This window comes from Aquarana catesbeiana, linkage group LG05 (genome assembly GCF_042186555.1).
Source record: "Aquarana catesbeiana isolate 2022-GZ linkage group LG05, ASM4218655v1, whole genome shotgun sequence".
Lineage (NCBI taxonomy): Eukaryota > Metazoa > Chordata > Amphibia > Anura > Ranidae > Aquarana > Aquarana catesbeiana.
This window is the reverse complement of record NC_133328.1, coordinates 497814142-497841703: the sequence shown is the minus strand read 5'-3', so window position 1 is coordinate 497841703 and position 27562 is coordinate 497814142. Positions and strand designations below refer to the sequence as shown.

General features: G+C 45.7%; 1 protein-coding gene across 1 annotated transcript in view; it reads left to right on the top strand.

Moving 5' to 3' along the window:
• The window catches only part of LOC141146062 (ethanolaminephosphotransferase 1-like), a 130608-nt gene that overhangs the window by 73407 nt on the left and 29639 nt on the right, over positions 1-27562 (top strand). Inside the window, exons 4-6 of the mRNA XM_073632825.1 lie at positions 7367-7441; positions 25257-25525; positions 25769-25873. Coding sequence (XP_073488926.1) covers positions 7367-7441; positions 25257-25525; positions 25769-25873 — 449 coding nt within the window. The remainder of the gene's footprint in view (positions 1-7366; positions 7442-25256; positions 25526-25768; positions 25874-27562) is intronic.

The following is a 27562-nucleotide window of genomic DNA, read 5'->3' as shown; positions in this document are numbered from 1 at the left end:
AATATAAAGTTTATTCAACTCCAAACCGGGGTGAGGGCCCCAAAGTACAAACATTGGCGAAAATACAAACCAAGCTACAATTGCATTTGCAGAGGTGAAAGGTACTCATTACAAAACACTTTATGTAGGCAATCATGAAATCATAAAACATGTATTAATTTCTGATGAGATACACTTTTGTTATAATCAATGTTTGTTATCAGTAACATGCTTTTGGGGTAATCCTCACCTACTTTTTCAACTTTTCTCAGGAACGGAAAAACCAAGAAATACAATGAGGTAATAGGAGGGAAAGAAGGGAAAGGTTGGGGATAAGAAGAAAAAGGGGGGAGGGGTAGGAGGAAGGATGGAAGGGGGGGGGACATGGCGGTAGGTGTGGGGGAAGAAGACATGGCGGTAGCTACGTTGGCGAGTCATCCACATAGAGGGGGGTGTTGCCCCAGTAATTACCAAGAAACGGATTAGGAGCCTAATAGATGCTGACCCTCATCCGAATAAATAAAAAGATTCCAAATATCCCAAGTTTGCTTATATACCTCTTGTTTATGTTGTGCAGTGAAGATCAGATCTTCCATTTTCTTAATTTCTTCTACTCTCCGCAACCATAATGTTATGGCCGGGGGGAGGCTTTGTTTCCACAAGATGGGAATGCAACCCTTTGCTGCATTGAGTTGATGGCGTACCAGTGACTTTTTGTATGACTTGATGGGAATCGAGGAGAGTTGTAGGAGACAAAATGCGGGATCATCAGGGATAGCATAGTCAGTGAACTTTTGGGTGATACGTCTAACTTCCCCCCAGAAGTCCTTTAACTTAGGACATGACCAAAAGATATGAATCAGGGTTCCCTCTCCCTCCATACATCGCCAGCACTGCCCAGAGATAGACGGAAAGCATTTCTTTAGTCCAGAAAGAGTCAAATACCAGCAGGTAAGTAATTTGTAATTAGTTTCTTGTATTTTAGTGCAAAGCAAGGATTTGAGGGCAAGGGAAATGGTTCGTTGTTTTTGTGTGGGTGAGAATGTGCAGTGCAGATCTCTCTCCCAACTAGTCAGACAATGGTACATTTGGTTGTGTCATAGGTGAGATCAACAGCAGATATGTTTGGGACAGAATGTGGGCTAACGGGGTATCCTCTGAGCAAAGGGCTCCAAACGGCGTTAGTTCCCTGTGTGAAGTCTTGTGGACCGGGGAGGGAGTGAAGAAAATGATGTAGTTGTACAGCTTTCCAGAAGGGAAGGTGGTAGACCCCTGCTGGGTTACATAAATCTGAGATGGATGGCCATTTCCCACCAAGAACAAACTTAGCTGCATGGTCTCTACCTGAGTCTCTGAGGGAGGTAAATTCCGTTGGGCGTAGGCCCGGGTCAAAATTAGGATTGCCCAGTATGAGAAAAAGGGGAGAATTTTTTGACGTGAGAGATGTGTGAAAAGCAATTTGGTAGCTATTTCTCAAAGTGGTACCAATGGGTGGGTGAGATTTCAGTCCGTGTGGGAGGTCGCTATAACACCACAGTGTTCCCCCTAGCGGTACACTAGATTGTGATTGCTCGAGCTGTACCCATAGTTTGGATGTTTTATTTCTCCTCCAATCAAGTATACGTCCCAAATGTGAGGCTAGGTAGTATAATCGTATGTCAGGTAGTGCTAGTCCTCCATGTTGTTTGGGAAGGGTCATCTGCGTTTGACGTAGACGAGGTCTTTTATGTGCCCATACACATCTGGTGAGTGGATCTGTTTGAAAAAAAGGGGTGGGATATGGATAGGTAGGGCTTGAATGAGATAAATTAATTTCGGTAGTATACTCATTTTAAGGAGGTTACATCTCCCGAACCAGGAGTGGAAACCTGTATGCCATTTGTCTAATAGGGCTCAGGCCTTTGTCAATAGGGGAGGGAAATTTAGTTTGAACGTTCATGTTACATCAGGAGGGATATTCGTGCCCAGATATTTTAGTGCAGTCTCAGTCCACCTAAAGCGGAAACTTGATTGGAGTTCAAGTAGGGTGGAAGAGGGGACAGTTATGCCCATCGCCTCGGACTTAGAGAGATTTATCTTCAAATGAGAAATTGCCCCATAAATTTTAAATTCTTGCATGAGATTTGGAAGAGAAATTTTAGGGTTTGTTAAGGAGAATATGAGGTCGTCAGCGTAAGTTGATATTTTGCAGTGGTTGCTACCTACTTGGAGACCTGCGATATCCGGATTTGCTCTGATAGTACAAAGAAAGGGTTCGAGGGAAAGGGCAAAGAGAAGAGGAGATAAAGGACACCCCTGTCTCGTTCCATTTCTGATGAGAAAGGGGCCTGAGAGTACCCCATTAACTTTCACTTGGGCTGATGGATTTGAGTATATGCTGCCAATCCATTTCAACATCCTTTCTCCTAGGCCAATATGACGGAGAACTGAGAACATGTAGTCCCAGTTCACCCTGTCAAAGGCCTTTTCGGCGTCTGTACTGACAAACACGCTGGGGATTTTATTGGCTTTCGCTACTTGGATAAGGTTGAGGACCTTGATGGTATTGTCCCTCGCTTCCCTAGAAGGAATAAACCTGACTTGATCTAGATGGATTAGGGAGTGGAGGTGTTGAGCTAATCTGGATGCAATTATTTTCGAAAATAATTTGAGGTCCACATTTAAAAGGGATATGGGTCTATAACTACTGCATAGGCCTGGATCCTTTCCCTCTTTGTGGATTAAGAAGATATGGGCCTTAAGAGTTTCACTGGGAAAATTGGAATCAGCTCCTAGAGCATTGAAGAATGTCACCAAGCGTGGGCCTAAAATTGGTAGAAAGGTCTTATAATATTGGACCGTGTATCCGTCCGGACCTGGGGCTTTACCTATCTTCATGGAATTCACCGCTGTTTGCAGTTCTTCTAGGGTGGTTGGTTCATCTAATAGCATCTGGGATTCCGCTGGTAGTGAAGGGATTTGGGAGTCTGAGATGTATTGGTCAATGTTTGCTTAATTGGAGGGGGAGCGGGGTAGGTTGTATAGGCCTGAGTAGAAGACCTCAAACACCTTTGATATTTGTGTCGGGAGAGTGGCTCTCTGACCGTCTGGGGTGGTGATCTGCGGAACGTACGAGGAGGCTTTAATCTCTTTGACTGACTTAGCTAAAAGTTTCCCGCACTTATCTCCTGACTCGTAAGGCATCTTGCGACAGAATTGTAAGGCAGCCTTTGCTTTGTAGTGTAATCTGTGATTTGAGTGTGTAAAGTCCTCAATTTCATCTCAATATCCTGGGTAGGGAGATGTTTATGTTGTGTTTCAATTTTGGACAAGTCGGAAAGTAATCTAGTGAATCTTTGCCCCATGCTTAATGAATATCCCGTGGAGGACGCATTTATGAGCTTCCCACAATATTCCAGGATCGCAGTCCTGTATATCGTTCTCCCTGAAATAGAAGTCTATTTCTTTGGTCACATCCTCCAGTACCTCAGGCATTTGTAGTAGGCTTTCATTTAAGCGCCAAAAGAGAGATCTGGGTGAGGGTCTCTCAGTAAGTGTATATGTGAGATGTACTGCAGCATGGTCTGACCATGTGATCTGACCTAGTGCTGTGGCGCTCACCAGATGTAACTGGTCATGTGGTATCAAAAAAAAGATCAATCCTGGAGTATACCTTATGTGGAGATGAATAGAAGGTATAATCCCTCTCCCCTGAATGTTGGCGTCGCCAAACATCAATCAGGTGGGCCTTGTGTAGGGTTTGTGCAATACGTTTCCGGTGCGATTGTGGGTAAGAGGAGTTACCAGAAGAGGTATCTACTGAAGGAATCAGTGGTACATTAAGGTCCCCCTCTAGTATTAGCTGGCCTTCTTTGTATTCCATTAGCTTATCTATAGTACGTTTGAGAAAACTGTCCTGGTGTTCATTAGGGGCGTATAATGTTGCGAGTGTAAACTGTAATTCACCTACCCGACCCTTAATGAATAAAAAGCGTCCTTCAGGGTCAGCTAATACCTCCTGGCATTGCCATGGCAACTTAATGGAGATCAAGATGGATACTCCTCTGGATTTGGAATTGCAATTCGTAGAGTGGTACGCTCGTGGAAAAAATCTATTTTGGAGTACAGGGGATTTGTCTGTTTTAAAATGTGTCTCCTGAATAAAGGCAATATCAGTATGTGACTTTTTAAGGTCGTGAAGCAGCATTCGTCTCCTCTCCGGAGTATTCAAACCCTTAGCGTTAAGGGAGGTCACCTTAATAGAGCCTACCGCCATGTCTTTAGGTAAAGGGGGGGGAGTAATAGGGGCCTCACTGAGATTGTGAGAGGGGGAGTAGGGAGGAGCAGATAAGGAAGAGAAAGGGTAAAAGTGGGGTAGGGTTAAGAAATACGGGGAAAGTGACTGAGAAAGACCAGTCAAACTGTCACCCTGAAAGTTTCGAACTAAACAAAAGAAAAAGTCTTACTGACTTAAAGTGCATACAACGCCGGAACCTCGGGTGTATACAGTGGCCTATGTGGGGTGTGGGTAGACAGTACTCATAGGTGAGGTCCCGGAACTCCCACCCATCTTGGGCAAACATGAGAAGCAGAAACATCTACCATATTAAAAGGAACAGTGCGAAAATTCTTTGAACTAATGTCAATATTCATTTTCTAATATAACTGACCTGATGTATCCCTCTACAGTTCACGAGCACAAACGCAAGCCCTATTGCACCGCGCAAGAGGTGAACCTCTGGCAGGGCAATAGAGTAACGTCCAACAGCGCTCCAGCTCCCCTCTAACAAAGGCGGCGGGGTTATCTATGAGCGTGTTATGACTCAAGCCTCATGGGATGGTAGCTCAAGCAGTACTCATAACAAAGGTCCTCCATGTGGAGTGCGGCAAAACCAGGTATACACATAAATGGCAATTATGTCATATCTCATCATATCTCCTCCCCCCACCAGTAAACTCATGAGACCCCACATGAACTAGACGTAGTACCCATAAGTGAGCTCTGAGCTTTGATCTCATCTGAACATTTAAGGACAATATCATTTCCCCCTGTACTATTTCTGCATAAACCTAGACATTAACATAGACATAAAGGTTCTCATTTATCTTTCAGAAAAATGCTTCTCTTTGCAATCCGATGCACAACATGTGGGAACTGGTGAAGCGGGTTGCACTAACAGCATACTGCATGCATTGCGTCTGTTGAAATGTGATACATTCCTACCAGTTCCCATCAAGGCGTGTAAGTTCCATGTATTTGGTAGCCGAGTAGACATCCAACAGTAGTAAGGACCAGGACTGATGGGGGGATATGGCAAGTGAAGGGCCCCTGTGATCCAAGTATTGGAGATGGATGGGCGTGGGTGTAGTAGAGCATACAACGTGACAATTAGCGTCCCATCCTAACAGCATGGCTTATGACACAGGGATGCAGGATTTCAGCAAGATGAGATACGGGTGAAGTGGTAGTCTCTAGCGGCAGGAAATGTCAGATAAAAGTACTCAGGGAGGGAGCTTTAACAGTGTCCCAAACTGGGTCTCACGTGAGCATGTATGGCAGGGGACTCAGCTGGTTATAAGTTCCAATGTAGTGGCGAGAGGGGGACAGATAGGGATACTCACATTTCCCGGAGATCGTCTTGGGAGATAGATTCTTTGCGGCCTCTGCGGTCTCGGTGCCTGGTTCCTCGGTGCTTTAATACAACCTGTAGCTCGTGGGAGATAGTCCAGCCAATTGGGAATGGCAATCAGGTCCGTTCCTAGGAAGTCAAATAAGGCCAGCAAGGACTCTGGAGAGCGCAAAAGAAAAGATCTTTGGTCTTTATGAAAGGTAACCGATAGCGGGAACCCCCATCGATAGGTAGCGTTGCAGCGTCTGGCTAGATCCAACAGGGGTTTCAGGATGGCTCGTCTAAGTAGGGTCGACCTTGATATGTCCGGAAGAAGCTTCACGGTTGCACCGTCAAGCTCGAGCTCTCCAGACTCCCAGGCCCCACGAGCGATAGCCTCCCTGGATATAGTGGTGTAGGCGGCATATCACGTCCCTAGGTCTAGTTGGATCTGACGAGCAGAGGCCCAGAACCCTATGGACCCGATCCACTTCAATCTGCTCAGGAAGATGGTCCCCAGCTACTCTTCGGAAGATATTCGTAACTGTGGCAAGCAAGTCCGCAGGACCCGTGGCCTCCGGAAGGCCCCGGAGCCGTAAGTTGTTCCTTCGGCTCCGGTCCTCCATCTCCTCCATGCGCAGCTGTAGCTCTATTGCCGAGGTGGACTGATCACTCTGTCTGGATTCCAGGGTCGCAACTCTCATTTCTAGAGTCGCTAGGGAGGATTCGCCCGATGTTAGACGCGTGTTCAGTGCCTGTACCTCCTGTTTCACTGCCCGGATCTCCTACCTGTGAGCGGCCTCCACCCTCCCCACCAAGGCCTCAATGTCTGTTCTTGTCGGGAGAGCCTGTAGGATGGCTTTCAGCTCAGCGTCAGCCCCGAGCATGATCGGTAAGTGGGGGGTTCTGACCAAGTCTGACTCTGCAGGCATGGAGGAGCTGGGATAAAGGATCTGGCTCCGGGACCCCTCCGAAGGGCTGGGATCCGCCATAAGGTCTGGAGACTGTGAGCGGGAGCTCTGCGGCTCCGCCATCTTGAGTTCCGGGGAACCAGAGCGTGACCTTCCGAAAAGTCTCTGAAAGTCCCCTATAGCGGGGGTACTAAGAGCTGGGCTGTTCTTCTTTTTATTCCTCCTGTAGGTCCGCTTCATGGATGTGAGCATTCTGCATAGAGCTGTAATAGCCAAGATGGGCGAGGAGAGACCGGGAGCTCTGTGGAATCACGTCTCTACTCGGCCATGTCCAGACCACGCCCCCACAAAAAACATTTTAATATTAAACTGACTTTTTTTTATCTTCTTCTCTGTTTGACAACTGTGCACTGACTCGTTAATTAACGTGTAATATATTGAACTGTATTGTTTTTGTGTCTTATTACTTGACTGTATGTTCTCTAGAATAAATAAAGAATTGGAAAAAAAAACTGACCCTACAACATATAATAGTTCCTCTTTAAGAGATAAACACATGGGAAAGACATTTCAAAGACAATAACTTGAAAGCGATAGAAGGAAAGGGTGAGAACTCAATAATGTTCTATCAGCAGCCCTAATCAGTAAGTGGTTGGTTCTTGATAAAATAAAATTAGATTAGCTTGCAAGTGAAAGTTTGTTATATAAGATTATGCAGTATAATGTGAAGTGTTACTATCGTGGAAGAACACACTGCATTGTATGCAATAGAAACATTCAATAGACATGTTTAATGTGAGGGCTTTCCCAGGAACTTTTGGGGGGATATGCATTTTGTTTCATAAATGTATTCTTTTAAACTTGGTTGTTCATGTTTCTGATTTCCAGGTATTGGCAGCCAGCATATTCCAAACTGGATTTGGATCTCTGCAGCTTTGGGCAACTTTTTGGCTTATGCATTAGGTATGGTAGTGATAGCTAATTATATATAAAAGCGTTATTTTGCGAATGTTTCATTCATTTTTGGTGCTTATTGATCTTGAAAAGCCAGACCCAGCCTCCATGAAGGCACACACGTAGACACAAACATTGATGTGCCTTTATTATACCGTGGTAATTAATGGTATAAAAACGCCTTTTTTTTTTTCTTTTTTTTTTTAAGGAAAATCCACCCAAACACATTTCTCAGTTTAGGGGAAGTGGTCCAGAATCTCATCCAATGCAAGGTCTTGTCTGTTGTCTTGAAGCCTAGTGAGCTCATCACAGCAATGAATTTAGATGAAAAGCTGAGGAGCTAGTTGCAATGGTCCATATGAGTCCCTATATTCCTATTGAACAATGCTACACAGTACTTGCATCCTGTAGTGTATCCTCAGCTGGCATGAAAAAAAAAAAGTTTTTCAAGAAGTTTTTCAACTGAGTTTGTCATCATCATAACTCGGAACTCTCCGAATCTCAGACAGAAACTCTGTGTATTATGAAAGTGCAGCACAGTTTTTCACAGCTGGCTTTGGGTTGTGTCTGCAAGCCTGCTTTCTGTGCATTTTGAATCTGAATTCTGAGCTGTAGAGCCGTAGAGACTGTTGTCGCTTGTACTGTTCCGGGACTGTCCCATTGAGCAGCAAAAGAATATATGTAGATGACTACAAAATTATTTTATATTACTTTGTATTTAATGTTCATTATTTTCAATGCACAAAGTTACCACAATGGGGTACGTCAAATGCTGTCTAGTGGGCAAGGAAGATGCAGTGTGCTTGTTCCACTCCACCCTAAGAAATACCATTCTTGTGGCTTTTACCTCTCTGGAGTTTTATATAATATAAAATGTATTTTTGTGTTGGCTATTTTAAGTGGTGGACTGTTTAAAGGCATAACATACAATGTAGTAAGCCAAACTATGGCAATCATTTATAAAATTTGGAGATTCTCTCTATAAAAACCTAAAGTGGTACTAAACAGAGAATTATTAATTGGCATAATTCATTCACATAAATCATATATACCATGTTACTGTATTTTTTTTCTAATTCTCTATGTGCCTTATTCCTGCATTTCTGTTGTGTGATCACATGATCTTTCCCTGTTCTTTGTGATCTGCAGGGAAAGATCTTTGGGAGGGGCTTCTATTTATGCTCTCTACACTGCGAGTCTGTGTCTGGCCAGCCCAGATTGGTGCTGTGCTATTTACAAAACTAAAATCAAACTGTTTCAGAGGAGCAAGTAAAATAAGATTAGAATTATTAAATAACTGTTTTACAGATCTCAAAAAAATCTTTACTGAACATCAGATGTGCATTTTATTATTATTAGCATTAATAAGGTGTAGATGGCTGACACTAGCTTTCACTTCAAACGGTATCTGTATCCAAGGCTCTTTTGTTTTTTTTTTTACTTTGCAGGCATCAGCAATTTCATTTGATATATTTAATACTGATTTATATTAAACTTTTGGGAGTTTCTTAGTGAATATAATCAATCAGCATAGTATATCGTGCCCCCATGGTGTTTAGCAATAGGAGGACATGGAGGAGAGAGGGAAGGGAGTGTCATTTACCACTATGTATATGCCCATGTGTGTAACTCTATAGTCACATGGGCTGTACAGAAAAGGGAGAAAATGGAGACCTTAGAAGAGAACTGAAATTTGTGCATGCTCTGTAGAGGACACCAGCTGGTCTACACAACCTCAACCTGTAGTGGGGACACATCAAATATGGGAGGGACAGTTGAAGACAGGATCAACCAGGTATATTTCACCCTACACAAAACAAATGCTTTAGTGGCTTTGTGAGTATACACACTCTGTGATATAGCATATAATAAGAGTTTTTCATAGTCTGGGTTTAATGACACTTTAACAGTTGGTATAGACATCACCTAAACTGTAGAATCTATCAATTAGCCCAGTGTTAAACAATAACTGCTCAGGTTTGTCTATATATAGAAAGGTAAGGTACCAACATCCCAAATACTATTAAAGTCTAGAAAAAAGGGATGGGGCAAGTAGGATTTTCCTGGTACCGTCACAAGACATTACAACAACATTGTTAAAAATCAGTAAAGTTTATTTTACATACAGTTAACATACATTTTTTTTAAAACATTTGGTATTGCATATTCTTTCATTCTAAGTGGTCATACCACCTCTGTTGGGGTCCCACTGAGAATGATAAATATCTCCAGTCACTATATGAGCATTAAAGATCAAACTCTCAACATGTTTTGCGAGTTCCCCGCTTCTTCAGGAAAGTAAAATAGGAGTACAGGAGAATTAAACACCTAAAGGCTGAACGGGCAAACTAAAGAGGCATCAAGGACAAAAACATCCCTGGGCGAGCATGGGAGCATATCCAGAGGAATCCTGTGCAAACAAAATTGCTGTTTTCAGTAAATGAACAATGAACTTTAGCAAGATCACAAATATATATATATCTATATATAGATATATCTATATATAGATATATATAGATATATATATCTATATATATCTATATATAGGCGGTGGGTCAGATGGAACACAGCTGAGTCTAGGTATATTGAATTGTTAAGTCAATGGGTATGTCTTCAATAGAGTCACCACCAACAAAGACACCATTGTGATATCTAAAACAAAAATCAGTAAGCTTAAAACATAGTCCAGCAGGTAAAAGTAGTGTTCACAATAGGACAGCTTTAATCATCCTAGGGTAGATCCTGGAGGAGAAGATACAGCTGCAGGCGACCACCGCCATGTGTCTTTTTATTTTTTTTTTAATTCTTTTTATTGATTTTCCATTTAGTACAAGACAATAATACAACAAAACTGTATTTTAAGGTGACCGGTATGGACACCCTCTAAGTATGGCCAACATGGCCTTCCTATTCTGACTAACATAGTTCAACTGTCTAACCTATTTGACCCCCGGATCCCCCTTCCCTCCCACCTCCCTCCCCACTACCATAAGGGAAAAAAAAAAAAAAAAAGGGGGGGGGGGGGGGAAGGTTCCCAACCTGAGTCACAGCTCATCATAGCGGATTTTGGATATTGTACTAACCTTAATCAGACATTATACTACTCTTATACAGCCACATATTGTATCTATGTAGATTACACCATATTACTTTATCTATTTGGTTTAAATTCTGCTGGTATTCAATACAGGTATACTGCAATAACTATGACCTTTATATGGTTATTTATAGTATCTTTAACACAAAACACGCAACACCTTCTTTTCTCTTCCTATATGATCAGGAGTCTCCTGTATAGCATATATCAGACTGTACTTATCCACTCTATCCCACTGTATCACTAGAGTTGTACCATGTGTGCCAGACTTTATCAAATTTTTTTAAGCAACCTCTTGCTTCATATGTGTGTTTGTAGTATGGTAACATAGCATTAACCAAACCCTTCCAGAATTCCACTGTTGGAGCTCCGGGTTTTTTCCAGTGTAACAGAATGGCTTTTCTACCATAGAATAATAGGATATTAATCATGGTTCTCATAGCATGTGAGGGCACCACCTCCTCCACCAGTCCCAGCAGACAAACTCTGATTGTTGCCGGTATGGGTATTGAGAGTAAGTCTGCTATGCAAGTTGTTATATCCTTCCAGAATCTCTGAACATGTGAGCAGCGCCAAAAGACATGATCAGCATCTGCCGGAGACTGAGAGCACCTCCAACATTCAGCCGAGACATTTGGAAAAATCTTTGCTAGTCTGTCTGGAGTGTAATAACTCCTGTGCAAAAATTTAAACTGGATCAAACGATCCCTTGCTGATACGAGGTGTTTAAATGGTTGTGTCCACATATCGTCCCAGTCCTCCCCCTGTACATCATGTATCTCCGCCTCCCATTTTTCCCGACATCTAGAAATCCCTTTCGGAGTGGATTTGAAAAATTCTGTATATGTTAGTGATAAAGTCTTTACCATATTCTTACTTGACAGTATTGATTCGAGGGACGAGGGCAGAGATTCCACCCTCATCCCTCGAAACTGCATCTGAAATGCATGCCTGAGCTGCAGACACCGCCATGTGTCTTAAAGAGGATCAGAACTCTGGAAGCTGTGTTCAAGCAATGAGCAAAGGACTAGTCACCATAATTGCCTGTGGTCTCCCTGCAGCTGATCTCCCCCCATTGCATTGCATGCCTTGTTTTGCACTGTTTGTGGAGGCAACCATCAGGGTTTTGCTTTCTCATGTCATTGGTCATCTTGGTAGAGTCAGGGTTTTCCTTCCTCGTGTCATTGGCTCCAGCAAGGAGAAAAGTGTGGAGCACATTAGTGACATCACCAATTCTTGCTCTCAATCTCATGAGACTAGCAGTCAGATATACTGTAGCAGTAGCCTAGGATACCTCACTTACTAGGAGTAATTTAAGGAAAAACTTATTTTTTGATACTTCAGGATATTATTTAGGCGCAATTTACACTTCTAAATCTCCTCTATAACATAACAAATCTTCACTTTTTGAATTCAGTTCTATTTTAAAGGGTATTTTCACCTTTGCAGTCACATTTGAGAAAGCTCTAATGCGGCGTACACACGAGCGGAATTTCTGGCAGAAAAGGTCCGACGGAACGAGTCAGTCGGACATTCCGATCGTGTGTGGGCTTCATCGAAACTTTTCTGTCAAAAAATCTGACGGACCTTAGAAATAGAACATGTTTCAAATCTTGAAAAGGAAGGGGATGGTTAATGCGCTACCCTAAAAAGAAAAGAAAAAATAAGCTGCTACAAACCATATGACAAAAATGTGTACCGAAATTAATTAAATTGTAGCGCTAAAAACACCTATATGAATAAACTCTGTGCACATAAACATAGTGTCCCAATAGTGACGTGTTATTGAAGCAGCAAGCAGTCCACAATCGATGTATATGATCCATGTGGCAGTTTATTCAGCTTCTCAACGGTCAGCTCAGATATCTTCAAGATGAATGAATAGATGGAATACGCTTACCGGATAAGTTGGATTCTACTGCCATGAGCATAGAATCAGTAAGGATTTGTGCTACCAAGGGCAAAGATGTGAAGTAATGGAGGCAATGGTAGAGCCTCTGTCCCTCTTGGTCCACTGGATGTCCCTCTCGGTCCACTAGAACTGGATCACACTGGTTCCCAAAGGCAAGTGCTTTCTCAATTCACCGGAACATATGAAAAAAAGAGGGATGCTTCCACATAGTGTAACTCGGTATATTTTTATTGCTAAAAAACCGCAATACATGGAGCATAAAACATAAAATGTGATCACGAATAAAAGCAGTGTATGGGGTAAGTAAAAACGCCCTACGCGTTTCGATCCAAAGATCTTCAACAGGGGCATGTGGGACCCTCATAACACTGCCAATATTTATAAATTAGTGTGTGCAATCAAACAAATTCAAAGACCAATGGGCTGTCAAACTTTGAACAATAATGGATCTTACTGGTCAGGGGGGAGAAGAAGGTCATCAAATGGAATATGGCCCTCCTTCTCCTGGGAACCAATCAATATATCTATAACAGAATCAACTATTAACTTCCTACAAATAGGGATAGATCTTCTCCATAAGATCCCTTGGGATTGGTGGATTTTACTAGAGGCGTCTACATGCTGTGAGCCCGGGAACCGAGAGTTTCAAATCTTTCCGATGGACTCGATCCCTATCGAAAAAAACATTTGTCTGTATGCTAGTCCGATGGACTGAAAACGACTCAAGGGCATCTATGAGCTACTAGCTATTGAACTTCCTTTTCTAGTCTGGTCCAGGGGCGGATCCAGGGGGGGGCAATGGGGCAATTGCCCCCTCCGAGAAATGCATGTGACAGAGAGCAGGGTGTGAGAGAGAGCCCGCCGGCGGGCGGCTCCGTAAGTGAGAGAGCCACCAGGCGGCTCCGTGAGTGAGTGACAGAGCCGCTGGGCAGCTCCGTGAGTGAAAGAGCCGCCGGGCGGCTCCGTGAGTGAGAGAGCCGCCGGGCGGCTCCGTGAATGAAAGAGGAGCCGGGCGGCTCCGTGACTGAGAGAGCCGCCGGGCGGCTCCGTGAGTGAGAGAGCCGCCGGGCGGCTCCGTGAATGAAAGAGGAGCCGGGCGGCTCCTTGACTGAGAGAGCCGCTGGGCGGCTCCGTGAGTGAGGGAGCCGCTGGGCGGCTCCATAGGTGAGAGAGCCGCTGCTGACATGTGCCGCTCAATGTGGGCGGGCTGCTGCCTGCTGGCCAATCAGGGAGCCAGCGGGCGGGGGAGCAGAGAGATGACATCATCGCTCACCGCCCGGCGCCCGCCCTGCATCCCTGCAGTTCAACTTCCCCCCCTCCATGCAGGCAGCTGCGGCAGCAGAGAGATTACATCATCTCTCTGCTGCCTTTCTCTGGGACACAAGAGACCACCTTAGCAGGTGGCAAGTGACAGGCGACGTGGCAAGTGACAATCCGCAACATGTGGCAGGCGACGTGGCAAGTGACAATCCGCAACATGTGGCAGGCGACGTGGCAAGTGACAATCTTCATCTGGTGGCAGGCAACGTGGCAAGTGACAATCTGCATCTGGTGACAGGCGACGTGGCAAGTGACAATTCACAATATGTGGCAGGTGACGTGGCAAGTGACAATCTGCATCTGGTGACAGGTGACGTGGCAAGTGACAATCCGCAACGTGGCAGGCAACGTGGCAAGTGACATGGCAAGTGACAATCCGCAACGTGGCAGGCGACGTGGCAAGTGACATGGCAAGTGACAATTCGCAACGTGGCAGGCGACGTGGCAAGTGACAATCTGCATCTGGTGACAGGTGACATGGCAAGTGACAATCCGCAACATGTGGCAGGCGACGTGGCAAGTGACAATCCGCAACATGTGGCAGGCGACGTGGCAAGTGACAATCTTCATCTGGTGGCAGGCAACGTGGCAAGTGACAATCTGCATCTGGTGACAGGCGACGTGGCAAGTGACAATCCACAATATGTGGCAGGTGACGTGGCAAGTGACAATCTGCATCTGGTGACAGATGACGTGGCAAGTGACAATCCGCAACGTGGCAGGCAACATGGCAAGTGACATGGCAAGTGACAATCCGCAACGTGGCAGGCGACGTGGCAAGTGACATAGCAAGTGACAATCCGCAACGTGGCAGGCGACATGGCAAGTGACAATCTGCATCTGGTGACAGGTGACATGGCAAGTGACAATCCGCAACATGTGGCAGGCGACGTGGCAAGTGACAATCTGCATCTGGTGACAGGTGACATGGCAAGTGACACACTCGGGGCTCCCACTGATTCTGCATTATGGTGAGTTAAACTATTTAATTTTTTATAACAATGTAATTATAGTAATAATGCGCTTCAATCATCCTGACACCATAACAACCATGGTGCCATGATGATTGAAGCGCCAACACCAGCCATTTCCCCGATAGATGTACCCCAAAAAATATATTTTCTGGCAGTGCCCCTCCCGAGACTAGGCTCTGGATCCGCCCCTGGTCTGGTCGTACGTAATCACGCTCGAAACGATCGGACTTTGGTGGGATCATGTGTAGGTAAGTCTGTTTCGTCGTAACTCCGTTGAAAAGTCCTTCGGAGTTCAGTCCGACGAGAAGTCTGCTCGTGTGTACGCGGCATTAGAGACATCTTAACAGTATGGCTTGCACCAGCAGCTCACAAGCTGCAGGAGTCAACCGCCTAAATCAATGTGCATACATAGATTGTGCTGCAACTCAAATAAAGTGATTGAAGGCATAAAGTTGTCCTGCTACTGATATCTAGGGGGCCCTTGATCCCTATGAGCTACAGTCTCTCAGCTTTGCCCTCAACCTATCCATTACACAAGGTGGTTTAACTAAATGATTTCACTTACACCATGGACATGATGTTGCATTAAGGAATGGGTGAATAACCCCTAGTGGGAAAGAGTGCTGTTTGGGCCTGACAATTAGTAGTTCCCATTCTTTAAGGTGAGAGCACGCCTGGGGTGTTGTTTGCAGTGTGGCCGCGGTGAAGAGTGCACAAAGATTTTGCTGTTTTGGGTGAAGTGCATCACTGAAGACTGATGGTGGAGAATTTTGGAAATTAAATAGTTTGCTTCACTGAGGATTCATTTGTGTACTGGATGTTAATATGTATTGGATATATTTATTTGTATGCCTTAGATATTTATGTGCACTGGATATTGATTTGTTATTTTTTATGCACATTTTTTATATTTCAAAGTGCCCAACTATGGTGATTTCAAGCCCTTCATTAATAAATACGTATACAGCAATCAAAAACATTCACTCTATAATGACATCCCCGTTTTCTCAGAAGATTTTTGAGCTTTTGTGTCATAGTAAAAATGCAATGTGTGACAGTGCATTTATCTGTGATGGGATATGTCCCCCAGGATTTTCAACCAGACAGGTTGAAGGGCTCCAGGGTGATTGTTTATTGTGGAGGAATCTGTTTTGTTAGTTTCCTCCGTGGTTTGTAAAATCCAGTTGGGGACCTGAAGCCTGGAGATGTTGCAGTGATCTGGGTGAGAGGAAATCTCCAGTCCTGGGACCAGGATTTGGGAATAGCCAGGACACTGGATTCTGGGCTCCTCCCTCCCAAGGAGTCCTACTGATGTGCAGGGGGGAAGCCAGAGGGCTGCATGGTGCAGTCTGAGCAGACATAGGGCCCAAGCGCTGGAGCACCAGGAAGGTTGTGAAAGAGAGTGCTAAGAGAGGTACGGCATTTGTACCTGAAACCAGGGACACTTTTACATGGTCAGGAGGACAAAGGCACAAAGCCTGAGCAGCAGTGCTGCTAAAGAGAGCCAGGAGGCTGAACTGTACTTTATTTTTGCATTGCATTGCTTTGATGGTGAATACCCCTGTGTGGACCACTGTGTGTTTTGTTGGACATTTTCTTTTCTTTCTCTACAATAAAAGTGGGCCAACAAGCCCTTAAACGGCACAATTGACGTGGTCTTCACTCACTGGTAAGCTCTATACTAAGCTAAGTAACCCCCCAACATTACAATAGATTGTTAGTGTTGCATAGAGGCACAGAAATAAATGAAGGAATGAAAGAGAGAGGTATTAAGCTGAAGGAAAGAAAAGGGAAGTAAAGAAGAGAAATTATCAGAACTAGTAGAGGGGGTGCACCCAATGCCTTATCAATCCACCAACATTTATCGAATCCAAGGATCCCACGTCTTGTCGAACTTGGTCTGATTATTTAGGAGGGTACATGTAAGTTTGTCATTAAACAATTCTAATTCAGTTTTGTTTTACAAAGTCGGGTACCACCACTTGATTGGTTACAGCATCTTGCAATTGCTATTCATGCTGCCAGAACCATGTAAGAGAGCAGTCTTCTGGTGTTTTTCGGGATATCACTATCAAGTTTCTGGAAAGAGCGATTTCCAGTTATCTGGGAACCTTTATTACCGTCACTGACCAAATGAGATTGAAGACCCTGATTCGGAACCTGGTTATTTTCGGACTCTGCTACCATATGTGAAACATGGTGTCCGTGTCGCCACAACAGCTGAAGCAATCAAAGGACACTTGTGGATGCTTTTTCGCTACCCTAGTAGGTACCAGATACCAGCATAATTGGGTGTTATAGTTGGATTGTATTAGGGAAGTGGTAATAGATATGTTGGATAAGTCGATAGCTAATTCTTACCAGTCAGATAACTCTAAGGTGATGCCACGATCTTGTTCCCAATCTTGCATACATGGGAGTTTATGATTTAGATCTATTAATAGATTATATATGATAGAGGTGTGCAGGGGCGGACTGACAACTCATGGGGCCCCTCGGGCAATAGAAGATCATGGGGCCCCCTGTGTTTCCGCCCACATGCAAGCCATACCTACACAAAGCCCCACTTACATAAATCATGGGGCACACAGTAAGGCACATCACATGGCACACAGCAGAGCACGGGGCACATCATGGGGCACAGGGCATGGGGCACACAGTAGAGCACATCGCAGGGCACACGGTACACATAATGGGGCACCCAGCAGGGCACTGAGCACATCACAGGGCATGGGGCACATCACAGGGCACACAGTAGGGCACATCAAGGGGCACACAGCAGGGTTTATTATGCTGTACACAGCAGGACACATTATTGAGCACAGCATGGTGCATTACAGGGGGTACAGGGCACATCAGTGGGTACACAGCGGGGCACATCACAGAGCACATCAGGAGATACACAGCAGGGTGTGCCGCACATCACAGGGCATGTGGCACATAGTCGGGCACACAGCAGAGCACAGGGCACACAGTATGGCACATCCCAGGGCACATCCTTGGGAACAGGACACATTAGGCGGTACACATCAAGGCACATCACAGGGCATGAGGCACACATCCCAGGGCATGGGGCACACAGTAGAGCACATTACAGGGCACACAGTAGAGGCAGCACACAGCAGGGCACATCACAAGGCACATCACAGGGCAAGGGGCACAGAGTAAGGCACATAAGGGGGTACACAGCAGGGCACATCACAGGCCATGGGGCACGCAGTAGGGCAATTAGCAGGGCACAAACCAAAACACAGGGCACACAGTAGAGCACTGGGATCCTCCAGACTTTACACAGTGTCTCTCAGGGTAGCCATCAGGGGGGGAGGCAACACAGTGGGGGTGGAGGACACAGGGGGACACTGTTGGGGAGAAGACACAGGGGGACACTAGCTATGAGTAAGCGCTCAGCCAGAGCATGAAACGCGTCAGCGGCCAAGCTGTATTGCTCCAGCGGTGTCATGTTCTGTATTATTCCATGTTTTGAATAAAGAAGATTTTACTTTGCCTATCTCAGTGTGCGGCTGTCCAGATCTCTTTCATACGGATACAAAAGGACACCGTGGGGGGGGGGGGGGTTGGAGGGCACAGGGAGACACCATGGGGGGGGGGTTGGAGGGCACAGGGAGACACTGTGGGGGGATGGAGGGCACAGAGGGACACTGTAGGGGGTGAAGGGCACAGGGGGGCACCGTGGGGGGTGGCTGAAGGGCACAGGGGGACACTGTGAAGGGGTGGAGGGCACGGGGGGACACTGTGGTTGGGTGGCACAGGGGGGTCACTGTGGGGGAGGGTGGAGGGCACAGGGGGTCACTGTGGGGAGGTGGCACAGGGGGACACTGTGGGTGGGTGTTACAGGGGGTCACTGTGGGGGGGTGAGGGGCACACTGTGGAGAGGTGGAGGGCACAGGGGGACATTGGGGGGGGTTGAGGGTACACTGTGGGGAGGTGGCACAGGGGGACACTGAGGGGGGGTGGAGGGCACAAGGGGACACTGTGGGGAGGTGGAGGGCACAGGGGGACACTGTGTGGGGGGGAGGGCACAGGGGGACACTGTGGTGGGGTGGAGGGCACAGGGGGACACTGTGGGGAGGTGGCACAGGGGGACACTGTGGGTGGGTGTTACAGGGGGTCACTGTGGGGAGGTGGAGGGCACAGGGGGGCACTGTGGGGAGGTGGGGGGAACAGGGGAACACTGTGGGGAAGTGGGGGGCACAGAGGGACGGCTGATTCACTCGTGGACATCGCTGGATAGAGATGGAACTCAGGTAAGTATTGGGGGGCTGCTGCACACAGGAGGCTTTTTATCTTAATCCATAGAGCGCATTAAGATAAAAAAACCTTCTGACTTTACAATCACTTTAAATTGTGTCAGTGATGGACACTGTTGTATCGGAACAATTCGTTTGAGGGTAATAGTAATTTTGTTTTGATAGTGTTTCAGAGTATATAGGTCATTACCATGGAAAAAAAACCCTATTTATACTGTAGGAGGCCTTTATTTTACCACCAGTAAAATTGACATGGAAGAAGGCCAGCAGTAAATTTTGGGTTATTAGGAGGAGCTAAAGAAGTATGGGGTAAAAAAGATTCTCTCTCTGTCTGTCCCAAATAGCAAGTGAATACAATAATTATGCAAATATTTATAGTATATATGATCATATACTAGAGCACCACCTCTTTCATATACTGTACTTATAAAGGGATTTATTTTGGTGTGGGAGTTACCATTTAGTCTAGGTTCACATCTATGTGGCTGCGTTTGATGCGTTTTTCAGGCACGTTTTTCAGTGCATTTTGCATTTTAAACCAGCGGTTTTATGCGTTTTGCATGCAGTTTTCATGCATTTCGCGTTTTCTGTTTTTTTCTCTTCAAACACACTATAAAACACACTGTATAAAGCTGGTTGCTAAGGAGGAGGCTAGGAAGCCGGCCGCCGCGTCCCTAACAAACGATGAGTCATCAGCTGTCAGCGGGGTTCCCGTTAAAAGCTGAATTTAAAAAAAATTGACGGCAAAAAAATAAGCGGAAAAAACGGCGTGGGGTTCCCACCAGGTCCATACCAGGCCCTTTGGGGGAATAGGTGCTTTGGGGCAGGGGGGCTCTGCACTCCCCACCCAAAAGCACCTTACCCCCATGTTGATGACGACAAGGGCCTCTTCCCGTCAACCCTAGCCAGTCTGATAAGCCCCCTTTAACAAGGGGACCCCAGATCCTGGCCTCCCACCCTATGTGAATGGGTATCAGGTACCCCTACCCATTCACCAAAAAAGCAGTGAAAAGTAAAGAAAAAACAAGAGCCAGTTTTTGACAATTCCTTTATTAGTAAAATAGCTCAGAGCCGCCGTCTCTCCTGGTGTCGTCTCTCCCAATGCCCTCATCTTCTTCCGCCACCATTTTCTCCCCCAGCTGTTATCTCCCCATGTTGACTCCTTCCTCGCTGCCGCCTTCTTCTTCTTCCTAGCATCGCCGTCTTCTTCTTCTTCCTTGCAGCCCCCGATTACCCACTAAAAAAAAAAAAAAAACTGGTCTCGTTGCGAAGCTGTCTTCTTCCGTTATGTTCCCCGCTGTCTGGTGCTTTTATATAGGCATGGGGCATGGCCATCCAATGACGTCACCTGGAGAGCCCGCCCCTTGTGACATGGGATCTGGGGGTCCCCTTGTTAAAGGGGGCTTCCAGATTCCGATAAGCCCCCCGCCCACAGACCCTGACAACCACCACTCATCAACATGGGGGCAAGGTGCTTTGGGGTGGGGGGGCGCAGAGCCCCCCTACCTCAAAGCACCCTCCCCCCTATGTTGAGGGCATGCGGTCTGGTGTGGTTCAAGAGGGGGGCGCTCGCTCGTCCCCTTACTTTCCTGACCTGCCAGGCGGCATGTTCGGTTAAGGGTCTGGTATGGATTTTAGGGGGCCCCACACCTTTTTTTTAAATTTTGGCATGGGAAAAATCCATATGGGAAAAATCCATACTAGACCCAAAGGGCCTGGTATGGACTGGGGGGGGAACCCCACGCCGTTTTTTTTCACAAATTTTTTTTGCCGGCAAATTTTTTTTTTTACATTCAGCTTTCAGAGGGGAACACTCAGCTGACTGCTGATGACTCATCGGTTGCTAAGGATGCAGCGGCCGGCCCCTTGCTTAGCAACCAGCTATATACAGTGGTAAAATAAGAAACGCAACACGTAAAACACTTGTAGCGCTGGGCTCTTAGAAAAAAATTTCCCAGCAGTGCTGACAAAATAAACACAGAAAGAACATTTTTTTTTCTTTTCTCCTGTGATGGACAGCTACAGGGAGAGAGTGGACTAGACTGTGCCCTGACTGGCTGTTGCTACAGCTGAAGAGGACCCTGCCCCTAGCAACCCTGGAAAAGGAGGACTCCTGATTAGCTGCCTAAGCCAGGCTGTTCACAATTGGCTGTGGGACGTTTTTCAGCCTCTCACCACTGAGAAAAGCAGGAGATCCGTGTGGGATCTGATGAGAGGTCTCTGAGACCCATTTTAGAGAGCCCGGGAACCACTTGGGGAACAGGAGTGCCTGGCCAGTACAATATATCCCGGGAAGTGTTCTGTGAGTAGAGAAACAGAATTAAGAACTTTCTGTGACTGCTATTACAGAGCCTGGGACCTGAACTGTGCTGTGTGTGCCCAGAGAGTGTTAGCCTGGAAGCTTGTGTTACAGGGCTGAGGGCTGCAAAAAGCCACAGGACTGTTGTTGTGACCTGCTGACCACATGCTGTTGCCAGAGGATCTGTTCTGCCAGGATAAGGGTGCTGCACCTGAATTACTTGCAAAACTGTGTGCAGGGACCAGGCTGTGGGCTGCTGCTATTCTGAACACTACTCAATGCAGTGAGGGAGGCACTTCCATTCCAGTGCATTCCAGTTGCTAAGAGTGACCATGTGTTCCAGCTACCCGCTAAAGCTGCAGAGAGCTGGCTCAAGAGGACGGACCCTTTCACCGGCCACAGAGGAACCCCTCGAGACTTGAATCAGTCATCAATGGTGAGAGGTTTCCAGCCACCATCTTGTTTACTTTAGTGAGTACTCCCACGCAAGGGCCCCATCGCCGGCAGAATCTCTAAATAGTTCCACTGGCTAGGCAGGACGACTTTGCATTAGGTAGTAGGTAGGCTGTATTACCTTTGAAAAATGCCATTTGTATTGCTGTACTGTGTTGGATTGTCATTATTATGCAATTACAAGCCAGTATTGCTCACTAGCGCCTGCCTGGTTTGTGCACCAGTTGCTTCCCAGGCAGATATGGTGAACGAATAGTGACACCCTGTGAATGGTGTCACTTAACAAGGAGTCTACATTGCTATATTGTAAATTGTCGTTATTTAACCCATTTCTTTCTAGGGCTTTGCCATTAAATAAAGCCCATTTAGTCAGTGTTCTCGGGTCCAGGAAAGGGGCGAGTCATCACAGGTGCAGGGCAGAAGGGACCCAATAAAAAAATATCGAGTCAGCGGCTTCTGCAGGGGTGATGCTACACGCATAAAAAATGCACTGCATTTTTGGTGCAGCTCCATTGAAGCCTATTAGCCTCAAATCGCGGGAAAAAAGTCCCAGACCCTTTCCAAAAATGCACCAGCCGCAAAACGCATAGATGTGAACTAGTACCATAGGAAACCATGTTAAATGGACTGTAGTGAGTTTCTGCAAACTGCAAAATGCACTAAAAAACGCATAGGTGTGAACGTAGGGTTAGTGCAGGCAAGCTATATATTCAATGGGCACTCATTATGTTATGTTAATGGAGACATATAACAAATCATAAAGTAGGTGTTATCCCAGTTTGCAAAAGTTGAAATGTGCTTTAAGATATTACTGTGTGTTATTAACCAAAGTTTTATTCTGTACAGTTCTAATGAGCCAGAGCTTCAAAATGAATAGTACTTTTTTCAGATTTAATTTGCTTTAATTAAATTAAGAATCTGTTAATTCTATTCAGACATTATAGCAATTGTCTTGCATTAAAAACTGGAAAGCTTCAAGCCTTAGACACTTTTTGTCTGTAGGTGGAGTCTTATTATAATTAGGGGGGGGGCATTTGTTGTAGGCGTGGCATATTGGGGGAGGAAAAAATGTGCAGTGCGAAGCGCGCCATGGCACAAGGTGGGCGTTGTTTAAACTAAATGTTGGGTGTGGTTTAAAGGGGGTGTGGTTAGAGTCGGAGATGAAAGAGGGATGGAGGAAGAAGGAAGAGAGGGATGGAGGGAGAAAGAGAGGGAGAGAGAAAGAAACATGCAGCTTGCTACTTGCCACCAGAGATGCGGCGCTCTCATGTCACCAGAGATGCGGCGCTCTCATGTCACCAGAGATGCGGCGCTCTCATGTCACCAGAGATGCGGCGCTCTCATGTCACCAGAGATGCGGCGCTCTCATGTCACCAGAGATGCGGCGCTCTCATGTCACCAGAGATGCGGCGCTCTCATGTCACCAGAGATGCGGCGCTCTCATGTCACCAGAGATGCGGCGCTCTCATGTCACCAGAGATGCAGCGCTCACTTGTCACCAGAGATGCAGCACTCACTTGCCACCAGATTCAGCTTGTTACTTGTCACCAGAGATGCGGCTTACTTGTCACCAGAGATGCAGCACTCACTTGCCACCAAATGCAGCTTGCTACTTGTCACCAGAGATGCAGCGCTCGCTTGTCACCGGAGATGCAGCGCTCGCTTGTCACCGGAGATGCAGCGCTCGCTGTCACCGGAGATGCAGCACTCGCTTGTCACCGGAGATGCAGCACTCGCTTGTCACCGGAGATGCAGCACTCACTTGTCACCAGAGATGCAGCACTCACATGTCACCAGAGATGCAGCTTACCTGCCACCAGAGATGCAGCATTCACTTGCCACCAGAAATGCAGCTTACTTGTCACCCGGGATGCAGCACTCACTTGTCACCAGAGATGCAGCTCACTTGTCACCAGAGGCGCAGCTCACTTGTCACCAGATGCAGCTTGCCACTTCTGAGACCTTCATGCTGCTGTATCGACAGAGCCGCTGCTAGAGGTCCGGGGTCGGCACTGGTGATATTGTCTCCGCCGCCATTTTTGCAAAGAGCAGCTCTCGTGGAGGCCAATGGGAACAAACCAGAGGCGGTGGCAATGAAACCGGCTGCCAATAGAAATGGAGCTGCCGCTGTCCCCGCGGCATGTCCCACAACCCAGACTCTGCCTCTTGTTTCTTCCCTGTCTCGCCTCAAGGAGAGCTGCTCTTCAAAAAAAATGGGGGCAGCCCTGGATCTCTATCGGCGGTGACGGGCGATTCATCATGGACACCGAGACAAAGCCAATTTCCCGTGAAAGCGGTTTGACCGGGATTTAGGTCTGAATACCATGAATGTCCGGGAAAATCGGGACTGTTGGCAAGTATGAAGTTATCTATCACTGTGTCTGCTTATATGCCTTACTCATACTAGAGGCCCCTGTTCATCACAATCAATATTTGTATTTGCCTAGCAAAATATTACTCTGTAAACAACAGCAGTGCAACCTTAGGCTGATGTCACACATCGCCAGCAGCAGAGTCATGTGGAGAGCCTTCCACCTCTGTGGAATTGCTCACTCGCTAGCCCTAAATGCTGCTGAATCCTGCTAGCAATAAGGCAGTGAGGGAGTGACACAGGGTTGCTGTTAGAAATCCTGGGGCCCTGTACAGCATAGCTGACAGGAACAGTGGACCAAGCCTAACAGGTGGCTATAGCCGCATCAACAAACCACTCATTCATGCAACCAGATTACTTTTTTTTAATTATTTTTTTTTACATTTTTTGAACAGCACTTTGGGGGTTAGTGAAAAATCAGGGGTCAAAACAGACACACAACTCCTCACTTTTAAAACAGAGAATGAGATTGAGAACATAGATTCCTCAATCCTTTCTCTGCCAGCCCCTGCAGAGTGAATGAACAGGAAGCACTCTATGTAGAGGCTCCCTGTTCATTCATAAACTGAAGCATTTGTAAACACAGGGAGGGCCACAGGAGATTGGTTCCAGTAACTGCACCAACTCCTGCTGCTCTGGGCCCCCCTGTTGAACTTATGGGGCCTGGGCCACATTCAAGAGGAAGGTGCTACCCCCGTACTAGCAGCCCCGAAGCGACACCTTGCTGGCCCCACCACCAAAGCATTTTTCCATGGAGACTGCAGGCAGTCTCTTATTTGTCCTGATGCTGACAATTTGTTGTTTGATGTGTGACACCAACCTTACTGCTACAAATGTCCTGCAAGGGAAAATAAGGGCAGTGGTGAAGAACAGATAGCAGCGTCCAATCCAGTCAACTAAATAAAAAAATCACCAGGACTCCATACAAACCTTTGGAGATAACACACAGCCTAGATGCATGTACCTTGACAACAAGATTTGGCTGCCATTCTTTACAATATGAATTTTAAAGCATCGAGTATTTATATAGGAGTACTGGAGATTTTGCCTCACCCAAAGTCACAATAGGAACATCTCAATAATTGTATCCCTCTCTTCTGGATCTTCTAAATGTCACTTATTGTTTGCAGATTCAATTGATGGGAAGCATGCCAGAAGGACCCAGTCCAGCAACCCATTGGGGGAACTATTTGACCATGGGCTTGACAGCTGGACAGCATCTATCTTTCCACTATCTTTGTTCTCAATATTTGGATGTAATTCAGGAGAAGCAGGATTAACACCCATGAAGATGTATTTAGTCACTAGTGTTGTACTCTTCACCTTTATGCTATCACACTGGGAAAAATACAACACAGGAATGCTCTTTCTTCCATGGACATATGATATCAGCCAGTTGGTGAGTTTTTACCTTGTGTATCATGATAATAAACTTCATATGAAATTAATCCTGAATTTTGACAACTGGAGTGTCAAAATCACAAGTCATGTGACAATAACTAGCCAAAATGTTATAGCCATAATTGCTACCCAGATTCCAAATTTTGATACATAACTTGCATATATATGCCTCTTTATTAGCATTGTATATAAGATGTTTTAATAATGATTTTTAATGACTATTTTCTTTTTATCTTTGCAGTCGATGACAGGTGTGTATATTCTGACTGCTGCAGTTGGAGTAGATGCGTTCCATAAACCAGTGATGCCACATTTATACATGACTGACCTCTTAATTACATTCCTTGTAGGTATGTATTCGGTTGACTGAAAGATATCAGTTTTTTTTCTAGTTATAGTATGATACTTAAATTGGGATCATGTTCTCTTTAAACCTTTGTTCATAAGTAGCTTGCATATCCTCTAAACCGAGGAAAAGAGCAAAGTTTGTGAGATTTTTAAGGTGAATTATCACTCAAAGTAACTGTCAATACATAAGATAAAATCCAATTATTTATTGAAACTTAAGCACTAAATATAAAGTGGATGATTTTATATATACATAAGTAGCCTCACTATTATTAAAAGCAACATACAAAACCCCTATGGTGAGGCTATTGTTGCCTTTTAATCTCAGCCACTTTTTGTTAAGTAGTTAAGGTTTAAAAAAGGATTTTTGCTTGCGCATGATTGGATGATTAAAGTCAGCATGCCTTCACCTCATTCACTTCAATAAGTGAACATTCCTTTGCAAAAAGAACAATCACTTAGCTTAGTGCATGAGGTGACGTTGTGGTCACTTCAACTTCTCCTTCTTCTAACCATGGTAAAATTTAATGGTGTAGATGCAATGAGGTTGATCTACTAAAGGCAAATTTCTGTTCTCTTTAAAAGGAAATTATTACTGTGCAAGGAATTTCCCCTTTAGCTTAGCGAATATCACTCTCTATCACTTCTCTCTCTATTACTTCTCTCTCTATCATCTCTCTCTCTCTTCCTCTCTCTCTATCACTTCTCTCTCTCTCTCTCTCTATCACCTCTCTCTCTCTATCACCTCTCTCTTCTCTTCCTCTCTCTCTTCTCTCTCTCTCTCTCCCTCTCTCTCTCTCTCTCTCTCTCTTCCTCTCTCTCTTCTCTCTTTCTCTTCCTCTCTCTCTTCTATCACCTCTCTTCCTCTCTCTTCCCCTCTCTCTCTCTTCTCTCTCTTCCTCTCTCTCTCTTCTCTCTCTCTTCCTCTCTCTCCCTCTCTCTCCCTCTCTCTCCCTCTCCCTCTCTCTCTCTCTCTCTCTCCCTCTCCCTCTCTCTCTCTCCCTCTCCCTCTTCCTCTCTCTCTCGTCTCTCTCTCTCTCTCGTCTCTCTCTCTTCCTCTCTCTCTCTTCTATCACTTCTCTCTCTCTCTCTCTCTCTCTCTCTCTCTCTCTCTCTCTCATCACTTCTCTCTCTCTCTCTCATCACTTCTCTCTCTCTCTCTCATCACTTCTCTCTCTCTCTCTTCTATCACTTCTCTCTCTCTTCTTCTCTCTCTCTCCTCTCTCTCTCTTCCTCTCTTCCCCCCCCCTCTCTCTCTCTCTCTCTCTCTCTCTCTCTCTCTCTCTCTCTTCTCTCTCCTCTCTCTCTCTTTCCTCTCTCTCTTCTGTCACTTCTCTCTCTTCTCTCTCTCTTCTATCACTTCTCTCTCTCTCTCTCTCTCTCTCTCTCTCTCTCTCTCTCTCTCTCTCTCTCTTCTATCACTTCTCTCTCTTCTCTCTCTCTCTCTTCTATCACTTCTCTCTCTTCTCTCTCTCTCTCTCTCTCTCTCTCTCTCTTCTATCACTTCTCTCTCTCTCTCTCTCTCTCTCTCTCTCTCTCTCTCTCTCTCTCTCTCCCTCTCCCTCTTCCTCTTCCTGTCTCTCTCTTCTCTCTTCTCTCTTTCTCTTCCTCTCTCTCTTCTATCACTTCTCTCTCTCTTCTATCACCTCTCTCTCTCTCTCTCGTCTCTCTCTCTTCCTCTCTCTCT